This window comes from Eleutherodactylus coqui, chromosome 10, assembly GCF_035609145.1.
Source record: "Eleutherodactylus coqui strain aEleCoq1 chromosome 10, aEleCoq1.hap1, whole genome shotgun sequence".
NCBI lineage: Eukaryota > Metazoa > Chordata > Amphibia > Anura > Eleutherodactylidae > Eleutherodactylus > Eleutherodactylus coqui.
In genome coordinates, this window is record NC_089846.1 from 139,892,731 (window position 1) to 139,909,287 (window position 16,557).

The 16,557-nt window shown below is 50.7% G+C and overlaps 1 protein-coding gene across 2 annotated transcripts in view; it reads right to left on the minus strand.

Annotated features, from left to right (window-relative positions):
• The window catches only part of PAK4 (p21 (RAC1) activated kinase 4), a 40,225-nt gene that overhangs the window by 18,100 nt on the left and 5,568 nt on the right, over positions 1-16,557 (minus strand). The window contains exons 1-2 of one of the 2 annotated variants that reach the window (XM_066581922.1): positions 10,473-10,632; positions 694-911 (exon numbers count right to left, since the gene is read on the minus strand). In XM_066581922.1, the coding sequence (XP_066438019.1) occupies positions 694-911; positions 10,473-10,503 (249 nt within the window). In that variant the 5' untranslated portion in view covers positions 10,504-10,632. Of the gene's footprint in view, positions 1-693; positions 912-10,472; positions 10,633-16,557 lie in introns of those variants that run through there. The other variant, XM_066581923.1, reaches the window with a different exon arrangement.

Genomic DNA, 16,557 nt, shown 5'->3' on the forward strand with positions numbered 1-16,557 from the left:
CCTCCAGAAAGGGCTGTGCAGATTGGCTGAACGCTCAGCCAATTACAGCTAGTGCTTAGCTATTCATGAATGAACAGCACTATCTTAGCTATAACTGGATAGCAGTGTCGGGGAGTCAGCTGGAGGGCGCGTGTGAGCGAAGAGGTGAGTACTTTTTTTTTACATGTTTGTACTTTTGTCTTTCTGTATTCCCCCTGTCTATGTAACCATTGTTTTATTTCCCCTGTATTGTAAGTGTTGGCGGAATACAAATACAGATTATAATTATTTAATTCTGCACTGCAGGTCCATTTAGGCACCGATTTAGTGCGTATTTTTTCCATAGCAGGAGGACCAGATTTTGAAAAGTTCATCTATATTGCTGCTACTGTGTTGTGGATTTTCTGTACTGAAAATCCACAGCAAATCCGCCCGGCAAAACACGGCCCAAGGCGGTATTCACCCGTGGTGGATGATGTGCAGTAAAAACATCACCAGCAAAACGGAATGCAGTCTTTACCATGTGTGCAGCGGACATGCAGCCTTTGTGCCAGGGCAGTTTTTGCAGTTATTTTTACCGTATCTCAGCTGCCCCGTGTGAATATAGCCTAAACCAAATTAATGGCCATTCCTTGTCTAGTTTGTAACCTTTCCCCATTGTACCCTTCTTGAATGCCAAATCTTTCAAAGCCCATCTTGGGTTGGGCTACTCACCTTTTGTGGCCCATGCCGGATGGTCGTTATACATCCTGGGTCCACCAGTGGTTTGGGCCTCTTGGCAGACTCTTCGATGAGGCTCTGCCATTGTCGTGGGAGCCCCGTGAACTTCTGCTCCTGCTCGTCGAAGCCAGTGTGCACCCGATGTTCAAAGTTAGATGGGGCCGAAATCTCAATGCGTTTCTTTTTCTTACTGAACATGGCAGCTAGCTGACCTGGGGAGAAGCAAACACAAGAGAGTAAGTCATCAAGCCGAGTACGGAGGGAATAAACTCATACCAGTCTGCCCAATACAGCCTCACTGCCCACCAGCATTGTGGCACAGTTGGCACACAGAGAAATTCCTCTTCACCGAGATTGGTGATCTGAGGACGTGAAGAGCGGCTCTATAATGACGGCCACTTAGAAACCGTTTAGAGGAGCCAATTTCTTAACGAGCGAGTTCATACAGGCAGATACATCGCCGGCTCGTTCCAACGAGGAATTGTTAATTATTCACATTTGCTGTGACTGAGAGGGATGGACAATCAGGTACGTAAACCGAACGATTACCGAACGAGCCAACGATGGCTTTCAGTCCTGCACGATTGGTCATTCGATTGTTGGCTGCGTTTCCACCGAACAATTATCATTCATTTTAGCTTGTTTGAACAATAACTTTTCCGTGTAAAAGAGCCTACAGCACTGGTCAATGTGTAATCCGTATGCAGGTCTACAACTGTTCATGCTCCAATGGGGCACAATCCCCACAATGCAGAGCGACATCCCACAAGAAGCATTTCATTTCCACTACAGAGTATTTCTGCGGATTACAGAAGACGTTTCCATAGTAACCGGACACTTGTTCGAGCTCCTCTGAAAACGTCTCAGATCAAAAGTAGACGAAGGCTGGTTTCACATCTGCGTCTGAAGCGCCGGATAGAGGCGCCGGGACAGGCCCAGCCTCAAATACCGGAATAAAAAGGGCTCACCTTCCAAAACAGGGCAGCTGGGCGGAAAGCAGGCAGACCAATTATAGGCAATGGGGCCTGCCCGGCGCTTCTTAGCTCCGCCCACAGACAACCATTCAGCCAGAACGGAGCAGGGAACCGGAATCGGCAGCGCAGATGTGAAACCACCATTACAGAATCAATAAATATATGTACAACTTGGCATCTCCAACACTGCGGTCACTACTTGTGTGCCAGTCATAGAATCAAGGTACGCTGAGCAACGATGTGCCAGTCCGTCTAATGGCTCTCACTTCTGCCTGGTTAACCTGCTCCTTACAGGACGTCTGGGATCCCCACAAACTCTTGCAACTTTCTCACTCCAGGTCTCCAATCAGCCGAACAGATGAAAGGGTGCGACCCGGAATTGCGTTCTCACATTCTGGCTGTACATGTTGCCCATTTCCCTACTTCACCCATGACCTCCAATCTCTACTGAGTTTGGAGTGTTGCGCCTATTCACCAGCCTTTTTAGTTCTGTCTCCCTATCAAATACCTCTGCATATCTAGAAAAGTTTACCAAAGCGGAAGCCAGTGATTGGCCGCAATGGAAACCTACTTAGATGATCCGTGACAATGCAACCCAGAAGCAGACGGAGCCGGAAGGGAACTCTTGGACCTACGACTTCAATAGGACACAAAGGTTTATTATTGTAATGCGGCCTAATCTCTCCCCCCCCCCCCCCCACTGGAAACCCCTTTAAAGTATTATCCCAAGAAAGACCTTTCACCACCTATCTGTAGGATAAGTGATAAGTCTAACCAGCGGTGGTCTCAGAGACACCCACCAATCACAACAACGGGGCTCCTGTTTTCACCCTTCTCTTCACTGCAGGCTTGCTGTTCCTCTGCAGTGAGGAGACTGAATGGAGTGGTGGTCAGGGCATACATAACCACCACTCCATTCACCAGCCACGCCAGAACCCCATAGACACTGACGAGGGGCAAAAAACCCAAAACAGCTGTCTGTGTATGGATTCTGGCTTGCTTTTCCCAATTTTGCTCTACAGACCATTCTAGAGGGTCAGGCATTTGTTTGCAGGAATGCTGCCATCCAATAGGTGGCGCAGCTGGGGATTGTCCCATCTCCCTTATTTGCATGGATGGCCTTATAAGTCTCCTCACTCACTTTCTTGGTGCTCTCCCTAAGGAGTGATGTTACCCCTACGGACCCATCTCACAGGCCTCTCACTAGCCGTACTGCAGCGGGCCCGCAGTGACGAGAAGGGCCCTTTTATACTAATGGTTATCGTTCAAATAATTGCTGACTCATGTAAAAATGAATAATAATCATTCAGTGAAAAATGGCCAACGACTGAATGATGAATGATAAATCCTTTGCTTATTGTTCATTTTATGCAGACATAAGAATCATAACCAATGGGGCAACAAGGGAAGGTCCCTCCAGCCAACCTCTTAGATGCCGCGGGTGGTACTGAACACAGCATCTAGGGGGTGAAGCAGTCATGAACAGATAAGGATGAAGTGGAGCGATAAATATTCACTTGGTGGGTGTTCAGCCGCACCCGGTGCCCTTCCTCATGTCTGCAGGGAAGGACCTTCCTATGATGCTTGGATTCCTATCCATCTCTAATAAATGATCTCCAGAAGAGCCGCATGAAAACACAACTTCTGTGACAGAAAGAAAAAGGGAAGTTTGCAGATCTCACTTATGCAAGAAATCAAAAATAATCAAGCAAAAAAAGGAAGGAAAGCAGGCAGGCGGGCAGGCGGGCAGCAGGCGGGCACAGCGCCGGCAGCAGATGGGAGGGTGCCACCAGCAGAGGATACGATTGCTGGTAGTCATTTGCATACATTTCTTTCCTGTATCTTCGCTCATTGAGGTTTCGCCCTCTATCATTTTGCTGCTGGCGATTCACCATAAGAGCTGCCAGAAAATAACCGGCAGACTCCGTCATCTTCTATATAAAACACTAAATTCAGAGATTCTTCTAGAAAAAGAAGTCCTTCTATTCTTCATGAACCTGAATAGTACACCGCCCATGGCTAGGGTGAATGCATAATGCCAACCGTGTGACAACAGGATGCCCATCATCTCACATGGCTAGTGGGAAGTAGTATGATCATGTGAGCAGCGCTGGCCAATCACAGAACAGCTGCTGTGCATTACACTATGGCTGCGCCGGTAGTCTAGAGATAGTGGCAGCCTGAAACGGAAGCAGAACGGGCAGACTGAAGGGCCGGGCAGAGAAGATGAAGTACAGGTAAAATACCCCTCCACCCCGGTCATGGGGCAGAGAAGCCGGAGCGATGCTTTACATAAATACTGGCATTTAAAAGGGATACTCTATGTGATCAATATAGGATGTGCATGGGGGCCGGCCGGTAAACAGCATTACGTAACGCAGCGCACGCTGGTCGCCCACTCGCGGTCACATGACAGATGCACCCAGGTGATGCACGGCCACATGGACAAGGGCACACAGGAGCAAGCAGACCAATGCCCATCCCATACAGACTGTACCATCACCATGCAGGGGCAGGCGGATGATGGACTACTTCCCGGGAAAAACGGTTCCTGCCGCAGCAAAATCACTTTGTGGAGGTTCTGGGAGACCCAGCGACTTTATACCAAAGTGCAGTGTAGGAAGGCGCCACGTGGCACAAGGATACAGAAGGCAGACAGGGCAAAGATAAAAACAAGGCTGCTTTCAGCTGCCGCCTGACACCACAGAAGGTCTTGCTGCCCTACATTTTCCACTTGTCGCTGACTATATTTTGGACATTATAACAGTGCTGGCCTATGGGGTAGAGACCCTCAGCGGGCACTAGGTACCCACCGCAGGTCAGTTCACGCTGCACATCATCCACTGGCCGGCACTGTAATACATTATACACATGAACATGTACGTCCGCGCCACCGGCTGGCATCCGCAGCAGACTACACCCCTCCAACTGAAAGGGAGAATGGCGCAGAGATCCCCAACAGTATCTGGTGCTGATGTGAACGGGGCCAAGGCCGATAACACAGACCGCAGCATCTTTGTAAAACTTAAGAACTTTTTTCTGTTTTTAATGAGTTTTATATTAAAATGCTAAATCTAGGAAGGAAAACCTCCTGTTGCTAAATGGAAACCATCAACAAGCTGCTGTTAACAGATCTGTTCTAGTTAGTACATTGAGCGGGTAATCGTGTGCTGCCATGAGGCCGTCTCCCATGGCAAAATCTACAGCAGAACAGAATATGCCAAACAGGCCCAATAGTGGGGGGTCCGACTCCAACGCCACGGGCTGCTTTCCCCATAAACGTCAATGGAGACTTGCTCCATGTGAGATCCAACTACCTGCTCATCATCCCCCCCCCACATCTGTCATCGTGGAAGGGTCGGAGGCCCCACAATACATTAGCGGAACAGCCCATCTAGGTCAAGTGGGTGCGGTGGGCATAATCCTCTTAGTATCCAATGGTGGGTGCTCACCCATACTAACAATTACTGGGCATTCCCATGCCAATTAGCCAACATGAACGACCATGGTGGGCATTGGGTTATGAATGGAGCTGCTCTGGGTAGTTAAACAAGCCACAGCTACAAGGAAAACAACCCCATAAGACCCCTCTGTAGCTGTATGCCTGCTTGTTGATGGTTTCCATGTATAAATGTATTTTCTGCCCTGCAAAATAAAAGCGTACTACAAATTGACCAAATGCTAATGAGGATCTAAAAGAGTAAGCTGTACATAGAGCTGGCACAGGACCCAGAAATACAACCGTGCGCTTGTCTATAGGGTGACCGCCGCCGTGCACCTATGTAAGGCATCGTTTCCTTCAGGGGTGATGAGAAGTTTGAGGAACAGCTTGTCCCGTGAGGCTCCCATACTGCCCGGGGTATATACAGTAAATACATGCTGGCGTACGTACAGGTCAATCCCATACGAAATCTTATCAGTAGGGTGGAGTGCGTGTTTGGGAGCGTCACCCATCCATTGTACCTCCGGGGCTCCATGCTAAGCTGAAGAACATGCAGCTTTGCTCTTCGCAGGGTTAACTGGTCAGACGGAAGAACAGAGGAGAACTCCCACATTCCCTCCACAGAGCCCAACGCCTGGAACTGCTCCCCTCCTAATTAGTAACTCATTAACGGAGAAGGCGATCAGTCATGCAGAACTCAGCAGGCTCACTTACAGCCAGCGCATTCACCGTCCTACAGCATGGGATGCGCAGCGGAGCCTACCCGGGGGCTGCAGCAGGCTGTGGGAGTAGTAGGGTCGTTCTGCATCGCTGTATCCCCAGACAGGTCAATGCGCGCCAATCTCCGTGCGTTGTGTCGTGTACATGAAGCACATCCATACGGAGAGAGAATATACAGCGTTTGTACATTTCACTTCAGCGCCAATGTTCAGGGAGCTCGCTACGACCTTCCCGACCGGTGGTCAACATTACAGACCGGGTTGTGAGAACTTTATTTCAGGACGACAAGTCATCAGCGGCTCGTTCACGCGGGCGGATGCAGATATCCGTAAATACCAAGTGCATTCATGGACCTTTCACTGCCTATCCCATGTGTACGTGGATCTGGTTGCGCTGTTTTGCGCATGCAATACGCAGAGAATAGAACCCATCGATTTCATTCTCACCTTCATCTTTGCACGCTCTACGTTAGTGCGGATTCGTGCACCTAATGTCCCATAGGAGTCTATAGGAGGCGCGCAAATGTGCACCGACACCTGCGTAATCGCACATTAGGCTGCGCAGTTTTGTGGGGAAACACATCTGGAACTAATTAGGCTAAATATCTTCTGAACTCTCGGAGGAGGGGCGCCTCCTGTGGGAAAAAAGTACAGCAAAATGCGAAAAAATGCAAGCAAAAGACTGACGTTCACGGCGCAAAAACGTGGCGCTTACATATGCATTTTTTGCATGTACACCCTTATTTACATGTGGGGGAAAAAATGCCAGCAAGGCCACTGATTACATGCGAGGATCTGGTTGGTAATTCGGGCCAATCTAGGACAGGCTGCGTTATTTTTCATGCAACCGAGAATCGCATTAAAAATCCGTACATGTAAACAAACGCATTGGCGTGAATCGGTGCCATTTACTCCATATTACATGTAAGATACACGTGTAACAAAGCAGGTATTTCCCACCCGGATGCAGGAGGCGCACCTTGATTGGGGCTCATTCACACTTGCACTGTGTGATTCCATTGTCCCAGAGGCCAAACAACTGCAAAACTGGAAACGCCGGACGGGGCACATGCCAGACCCACAGGGCACCAGACAGACTTCGTTGGCTATAATGGGGGCCGTCCAATTCAGTTATGGATTAAATCGCACTGCGGCAATGCTAATCTGTGCTGGGCTTTAACAGAAATCTGAGAAGAATGGGACCTCTGATGCAGATGAGCACCTCTCACCTGCTGTAAGTGGAGTAAGAGGATCCAGCACCCCCGGGTGATATATCACTAGGGTATGCCACCCTAATGACCGTGGCCGCAGCAGAAAGAAGCGGTGCTCAGTGCGCACTACTTGGATTATGTTCAGGTTTTCTCCATAAGAGGTTGTCAGATTTCATTGAAATCCTGCATTCTGTTCGTGAACCAGGAAGAACAGGATGAACCTACAGGGTCCATCAATAGTGGATAAACGTTCGGTTGTGTGTACGGCGTGTAACGTGTGAGCAAATTCTATCATCAGGTTGCGTCTGGGACCGGACCAGGCCTTGATCCAGCCATGGAGGGCCTCTGGACAAGAATATAACGCCTTGGGGGCTGATAGCTATGGTCGCCCCCGACTAACCACACAGCCGCCAAGAAAACGGGGATGTGACAGGAGATAAAGTGTGGTGGCATCAATGTCACCTGCAGAGCTGCCCCTCCCGATACACCGACTGGGGGCAAATCAGGACAATACTGAATCCAGCAACCAAGGAGCCAAATCTACCAGAAAGCGTCGAGCTAAGCAGAATCTCAGATATGTATTCGGAGGACTTGGCTTTCTTCCTGCCAAAGCAAAAAGTGTATTATATAGTAAGTACATTATGTTCCACTGCCAGCATAGCTCATCCTCACCCCCTTCCACCCCAGCCCACCCGGAGCCCCCCTAGGTTCATTTATTTATTTGGTTACTTAAAGAAAATAGAAAGTGATTAAAGCCAACAGAACAATCTGTATACACAGAGCGCACCGCTGCTTCCTTCCTGCAGACCAAGCCAGAGGCAAAACACCGGCTCAGCAGGATGCATGGAGGAATACACTGCAGAGCCACTGAGGAACTACAACTCCCAGCATGGACTTCACAGGGTGCAGATCACTGATTCGTTAGGTCCCATAGGCAAGATACTGCACCCATCTGGGAAGGTGTTATACAAAGGTTGCATGAAGGCGCAGATGCATGGGATTTCTAATAAATGTTCTCAGAGCTGACTTGGGTGACTAAATGTTGTGCAAAGGCCAGATGATATCGCAGCGATATTAGATCATTAGTTCCTACAGGGGTGAAGCGGAGCCAACTGCTGACAGGTTCCCACACCCTCCGTCATGTTGTCATTCCTTGTCTCCAGTCCAGTAAATACCTTCTTGGGTTGTGCCGTCTGTTCGCTGAAGTGCCGTTTAGTTAATTTCATCGGTCAGATCCATTTCTGGCAACTGGAGCAGCCGGTACCCAGCCTTCTACACAACTAGGGACACTGGCCTTCATGAGTCTGGGAAAGCTGGGTGACAAGCTGGTGGCAGCACATATACCCCCCCATGGCACAGCTGTGCTCCCGCAGAGCATCCATCACCCGGTATATATCCCGTGGGGGGATCGCTCTCCGGCATCTATCATTAGACGGGGTCACTCTCTAATTTCTCTTGCCTATACAGTGCTGACATACGGCACCAATCACAATGGGCACCAATCACAATGGGCACCAATCACAATGGGCACCAATCACAATGGGCACCAATCACAATGCCTACTTAGAGTCATTCTCATCTTACAAACTGATAGCAGATCTCTAGAATGTGTCATTAGTGATCATCCGTGAGGGTCTGACCCTCAGGACCCCCATCAAGGCCCATGCGCCGTTTTGTGCTGCAGCCCCCTCTAAGTTTTCCTGTACAGTGGCGCCCCAGCCACCCGGCTATACAGAGAACCACAACATGGCCCCATTCAAATTCGTGATCCATGGGGGCCCAAACATCAGACCCCCTGGCAACATGCCATCACTTGTTAAAAAGGGAACGCTGTTCGAATGGCCAAGGAGGTCCAACATCTACTCTAATATTAATCTAGAAAACTGAAAAACGCGACTGCAAGGTTGGGGATAGATGCGCACATTGGGGCCACCTTTCTGCGTCTGTAATACGGACGAGTGTCCCGGCCTGACCGCGGGTCACCTGACCTAGGCTCTGAACAAAAAAAAACAAAAAAAAAAAAATACTTTTTGATATCTTTTTATTCCATTTTTTTCTTGGAGCCAGAATGACCATAAACAAGCAGGGGTCCGCCCAATGGTGGGGGGTTTCTTCTGACAGGTAATCATGCTGGGGTAATAATGTGGTTTTTATAAATGGACCTTTACGGTTACCAATTTATGGATTTATTATTTCTTTTTTGTAAGATACGACCGGGAAAAGATTTTTTTTTTATAAACTTTGAATATTTGAAATAATTCCACAGACTTTAGGGAGAGCGCTAGAGCATGGGGCGGGGGATGTGGGGGGGCGGGGATGTGGGGGGGGCGGGGGATGTGGGGGGGCGGGGGATGTGGGGGGGCGGGGGATGTGGGGGGGCGGGGGATGTGGGGGGGCGGGGGATGTGGGGGGCCGGGGTTGTATCTGACCTAAGGCCACATGTGCATGAAGTTTCTCTGTTCTACCTGTGGGAGGCGCCTTGTCTCAGACACTCCAAAACCATACGAACAGGTTGATTGGCACCCTATGAAAAGGAGCCCTTAAGTGCGTACCCCAATTATCCCACAAAGTACCGCCATACAATCTTATTGCACCAGTGGTAGCGATATCATAATTCATATGATGCGATTGGCCATATGCACCCCCCCCCCCCCCCTCCCCATCGCCTGTCCTCCTCTGGATGGGACTTCATTCATCCCTACATGATATAATGGTGCAGCCTACACTACGCAGTCCTATATAGTCTCACTTTCCCTTCTCGCCATCATTAATAATACAAGGGGGTGCAGGAGAACTAGCTGGGCACATTAATAATTTGCTGGAGCAGAAGAACAAGACGACGTCCTCTACTCAAATATTCATCACCCGCGGTACCAAAACCTGGATTATACATGGTGCTGCACCAAGTAGGAAGCCTTGACCTGCGCCCATCACCAGCTACAGTGTAACAAGAGAGCCAAGGAGAAAAGGTTAGGTTGATAATGCTAACGAGTGATTGCATTTAACCCTTTAATACGCTTGCTGCACAGCATGCTCTCTCTATGGGAAGCGCTGGAGGTAGAGAAGAAGAGGGCTCTTAGTCACATCCCCCCTCCGCTATAGTCAGCCCGTTACTCTCTAGACCCCTGGGGGGTGATGGGACCCTCTCCCCGGGACCACCGCTGCCATACAAGGTCCCTCAGGGTCTATCTCGCTATTGCATTAGAAAAGATTTGTCAATCAGGTTCAACTTTCTTCAAAAGGAAGAAGAATCTGTGTGGCCAACAGTAAGTGTCAGATATTAAGGGGTTAACGACGACCTGACTGTAGGGCTTGCAGGAAGGCTGCCTCTCCTTCGCAGGTGGATCTCCTGTAACAGCGGGTGAGGCAGTGCCTCACTAATGTCCTGGGCAGGGCACTAGGGCCAGTTACAATGTAAAGGACTCACCCTTGGCATGGCTTTGGGCTCCAGACACCATAGAGACCCGGGAGGAGCGGGCACGGGCTGCGGGAGAGATCCTGGAGCTGTTGATGGGAAGTTTCAGGCCCTCTGACTGTCCCAGCCAGTTTCATGACGTGAAGGATCAGCTCCTCCCCGGCCTACGGAGGAGGGAAGGGGAGAGGAAAAGACAAGAGGGATCCCAGGAGTGGGAAGGATCACAATACACAGGAACCAATGTGCCAGGTCTGAGATGGGGAGATCCCACCAGATCGGCACAATAACTCCAGCCTTGATCTTATGTAGTGACCACACACAGGATCCCGTCCCCTCGTCATCCAATACCTTCCTTAGCAGACGGCAATGCAGGTTTCTGGCATGGATCCTCTCCCAATCCTGCCCCATGCATTGTACATGGGTTAAAGGGGAAAAAAAAACTGCTTTCTTCCAAACATAGCGCCACCCTTGTCCATCGGGTTGTGTGTGGTATTGCAGCTGAGCTTCATAGAAGTAAATGATAACGCACTGATGTGAACAAGCCCCAAGAAAAAAGTGCGGACGTTTCTTTAAAGGAAAGCAGCTCAAATTTTTCACAATCTTGTACATAAGAACAGAACAAGGCGGCCGGCGACAACCTGACAACACTCAGACAAACAGGCATTGTACAACTCCACGAAGCCACTTCTCAAAAAGGGTCCAATGAGCCACAAAGTGCGGCGGGCGAGGGGCGGGCGTCTGCTGGCTGCAGCTATGTGTCCCCAGTACAGCCGGGTGCGATTGGCCCTCAGTAATGCAGCCATGATTTTGGTTCTGGCAGATAAGCGTCAGACTTCTGGAAATACAGGCCGAGCGAGTTCTGTACGGCTGTTGTGGCGGGGGTTAATGGGGAGGCACGCTGCACATGTGGATGTATGTCTGCTTTCACTGCTCACACTCACACAAAGGATTACAGAGACTTACAAGCAGCAGGATCCTGGAGGCCGTGACCCGGCTCATCTGACCGGCCTCGCAGGGAGTCACAAGCAGAGCGGCCCGGTATTACATAAGCCTCTATCACGCTCCAACAGACCCAGCCATACTCTGCTTGTGAGCCAACAATGGGTTAAGACCACAAAGTTTTATCAGATTCGATACCTAAAGTGATGGGATGTGACAAGAAAATGTACAGCAACTGCGATAACCCGACACCAAACTCCCTGCACCCCTGTGAATTAGAAGGTTTAAAGGGATTCTCCAGGACTGTTACCATCGATGACCCATCCTCAGGATAGATCATGAATTGGAGGGGGGCTACCGCTCAGGATCCCGACCAATCAGCTAATCCCTTGGCCTGTTGTCAGCGTGAACAGTGCTGGAAGCAAACAGCGTTGTCCATAGTGTAGTGGCCCAGTCTGGTACTGCAGGCACAGGTCCAACTATCAGTTCCCAGTGCTGTTCACACATAGCAGAAGCAGGGAGTAGCTGATCAGCAGGGATGTTGGAGTAGCAGACCCCACTGATCAACTACTGATGACTTATTCTGCGGATTGGTCATCAATACTAAAAGTCACAGAGAACCCCTTTAAGATACTGAAACTAGCGCCAAACGGGGACTTTTACAGGGGTTTAAAAACTACTTTTCAAGCATCCCATCTGGGGAATTCTCTCCTAAAGGACGGGTCTGCCTTTCTGTAAACTCATTTATTGGAGCCGAGTGCAGAGCAGTTACAAAATAAGTGACATCTATACATTTACACAGAGACGATTGGTGTAATGCTTGATCTTCCCTGCGGAGGAGCTGTTGGGAAACGGAACACTTGTTGGATTCCTCCACAGATGGTGCTAGCAGTAGAACACGCTTTGGGAGATGCAAGAACTGTTAACCCTCTTCAAAGTGAAGGCCCAACACTCTCTCCAAGCAGAGGTTCGGATGCTGCAGTGTTGTGGCCCTCTACCGCACCAATGGAGAGTAAAGAGGTCAGATAAGATCACAAACATAGGTGACCCGGCACAGCGATCTCCGGGGGTCTGGAAATAGTGATTCTTATAGGTCAGCCAACAATTATCTGGTGTCCGAGGCCTCACAGAACACTTTCAGGAGCAGCACAGAGGGATGAAAAGCAGGAGATAGTTTAATGACTAATAAGAGGTCAAAAGTCCTGACCTGCACATAACTGCAAGTCCTGAAGAAGAACCAGACTCCTGCACATGGGCGCTGTGATGGCCGGCTGTGGGGAGTGCGTGACAATTACAGTCTTCTATATATCACCATTAGTAACTGCAGAAGTTATACAAAAACCAGAATGAAGGCACCCAAGTGTCACTGGCACCCACTGGCAGACTGGACCCACTATTCATTTGGCTGGCCACAACCTTCCCCAGTGTTAAAGGGAACCCATCTTGTCCTATTAACAGCATAAACTAAGCTATGGTGTCTATAGATTGGGGTACGACGTGGAGTTTGGGGACGTGCCTTTCATACTTATTGCATTCTCCATTCCTGTACGGTCGCCCGTGGAAGGTGGCGCTCCGTCAGTAGGACTGCTTCATGTGTGCCCTCGCACTGTTCTCTATGGGCATGCATGCTCACAGCCTGCAGAAAAGAGCCTAACTGACCAAGTGCTGACAGCATGGCGACAGGCACACCCCGAACTCCTCGTTCCCAGTCCTATAAAGCATAACAGATGATGGTGCTTATAGGACGTGTCGATCACACGGGGCTTTCAGATACAGGATTGAACACCTTTTGCCAGTGCATTAAAGGATTTGTGTCAGGATTAGAAGTTATCCCCAATCTATAGGGTGGGGGATACCCACATGATCAGTGAAGGGTCCAGCCGGTGGGATCCCCACCAACCATGAGAACGGGGTTTTGTGCATCCCCAAGTTAAAAGGGTTGTACCAGAATTACAAGTTACCCCCCACTGACAGTATGGCATGGCTGACCGGTGGTGGTATGGATCTGTATTAGCCCCCCGTGGATGGGGCATCGGTGCGGTCGCTGCCACGTAAAGCAGACTGCATGTAGGAGTATTTTACACCGTGGAGTACCAGCAGGCAATATTGTGCATCTGCAGCCCGTAGCGGCGGCCGCTTGTACCCATACACCATATGAGACACAGCACACGGCATGTAGGGATTCCTAAGACCTGCTTGGGGTGAAGGGGTTACTGACAAGGGGGATGGGACAGCTATGTGAGGAATGTAGAAGGAGCCCATCTCCAGGCAGCCCCCGGATCACCAGACACATGCCGGGGTCTAGTGCTTAGCAGTAACATGACCTCTACAATGCCTGCGGAGCCTGGCGCTCCACTCATGCCAACTGATTGTGCTCCTTCCTGCGGCGTGTAATGCTAACCACGTGTGACATCAAAGGGTGACATCCTTCCTGGAAAGCCCTTTTGTCACAAAGCATTATGTTGCACCGTGCATTTTTTTGTTACCCGGTCAGCTCTGCAACACAATCCGGGCACAGCGAGTGTGCCAGCCGTGCACGTGGCGCTACCCTTTCCAAGATGTTGCCTACACTTGTTATCCAAGACAGCTGCAGCTAACAATACACAACTAGTAGATGGAGAGACAAGTGCTGGGGGGACAGGGGCGATTAGACGGTCATACAATCCAAATACTGCAAAGTCTGGGAGAGTTATCAGCTCCCAGGAATGAAGCCTGGAGAGCGTCCAACGCACCAGCCGCCCCCACACTGGCACAGCCGGCGTCCTCACCTACAGCTGTGGCACGGCCTGCCATGGGATCCTGCAGGAGGCCCCGTACAACACAAGCATAGTTTGCATCCAGCTCGTTTGTTCTGCGTCTCCCCCAGTCATCCTGATCCTCCTGGTTCATGAGCAGTAAGCCTCGTTCACACACGGTTATTGTTCGCTGATGTCTATCCCGCTGAGGACTGCACATAAAGCTAGCACTACTTACATGGATCTGTCACCACTGCGGATAGGCCTGCTTTACTACACAGGGCAGAGCCTCCGCCCCCTTTTCATGGCTACATGTGGCTGGAGAATCCATGCTGGCCTTTAACAGTCTTCTCACCGGAGGCCCTAACTGTGGTTCCCCCCTTGGCCTATAAGAGGCTCTCGGAGGCTCCTTGTGTGTAGTGACCTCTTCTTCCGCTTGTGTAGAGCTTGTTGACCACTAGACGCCTCTACGATGCAGAGAAGAGATTTCACCCAGTTACCAGAGGGGGCATTATTGGGATGTGAGAAGCTGGATGATCGTATCGATGAGTTACCGCCCACCGGGCCGTTTTGACCAGACTGTTAGGAGGTGTTGGGACCAGTGGATGAGGGCACACAAGGTGACTGGGCTCAGGACGCCCCCTACAGACCACCAGTAGAGAGGATCGTCTGACCAGACTGTTAGGAGGTGTTGGTCCAGTGGATGGGGGCACACAAGGTGACCGGGCTCAGGACGCACCCTACAGACCACCAGTAGAGAGGATCATCTGATTTTACAACAAGCAGCTCCAACGGTTTCATATCTGCCATCCAGAGACAGGTGGCGCCATCATTACTGTGTCTGTGGGAACCATTTCCAGGCGGTTTGCTGAAGTACATTTGGTGTCCCGGTGCCCATTACACTTACTGTCATTGACCCCCACCGTCACCTCTGTCTGCAGCGTTGTTGTGAATGATGAAGTTGGATGCTACAGAATGGAATCAGGTTTTCTTCAGTGATGAATCCTTTTAGTTTGGGCGCTGACGATGGCCGTGTTTGTGTCTGGAGACCTTCGGGGTGACGCCTCAATCCTGCCCCCTGCTGGCGTGATGGTCTGAGGGTACATCGCACACAACAGCCGGTCCCCCCCAAATAGTGGTACGAGGGACAATGACAGCGATATGTTCAGGACGTCCTGCAGCCACGTGTTCCTCTCATGGCGGCTCCCATCAGGATAATGCTCGGCCGCACACACAACGGGTTTAACAGCCCAGACGGGCACCGCGGCCCCACGTTGTATTCAGCCTACTGCACCATAGCTTCTCATACGGTTTAACACTAGGACCGCTGGCGGATGTTTTTTCCCAGCGGCGGTATCAGGGAGGTTTGCTAAATCCGGCGGTTCTACTATTATACAGGTACAGGCCGCCATCTTTAGAAGGTCTTGGAGTGACGGGTTCTTTAATCATTCTGACAGCCTCAATAATGTTTAGTTGGCCAGAATCAATGTCACCGAGACGCAGAAGAGAGTTCCACATGATTCATTAGTTGCGGCGCACTGCATTACATAATGTGAATTTCTACTTTGTGCTCCGTCTATCGCTCAATTAGACTTGGATAATTAGTAGCACAATACAGTCGAAGGCGTGGGATCGCATTATCAGGAGCTGGGGCAACAGGAGCAACATCTTATGAAACAAAGCATACCCAGATCTCTCCCCTCCGAAGGCGCTACACCACGGGGACCTCCCCCCCTACCCTCCCGGCCAAGGCGCTAGAGCACGGGGAGCTCCCTCCCTACCCTCGGCGCTAGAGCACGGGGACCTCCCCCCCCCTACCCTCCCGGCCAAAGCGCTAGACCACGGGGACCTCTCCCCTACCCAAGGCGCTACACCACGGGGACCTCCCCCCACCCACCCTTCCGGCCAAGGCGCTAGAGCACGGGGACCTCCCCCCACCCTCCCAGCCAAAGCGCTAGACCACGGGGACCTCTCCCCTACCCAAGGTGCAAGACCACGGGGAACTCCTCTACTCCTGGCCACAGCGCTAGAGGATGGGGAGCTCTCTTTGTTGTCGTCCCCAGCCAAGGTGGTAGAGTGTGGGGACCTCTTCCCCCACCCACCCTTTCGGCCAAAGCGCCTACAGCACGGGGAGCTCTCCCCCACCCATTAGGCTCTAGTCTAGAGCAAAGGAGATAAATTTCTACCTTGAGGCTATATAGCAATGGGGGGGGGGCTCGACAAGGACAACATGATTGGGGAGCCATTTGAATCCATGCAAGCTAATGTGGAACTACAACTCTCAGTCTGCTGAAGTCTTCTGCATTTTCCCCTTGCTGTATATAGCCGAAGCAGCGCTGGCAGACTAGCTGGAGTGCAGGTAATGACAGGTGTGGATGAGGATACACTTGTTCCTCCAGCAGGTCTCAGCTTGCCTCCTAGGG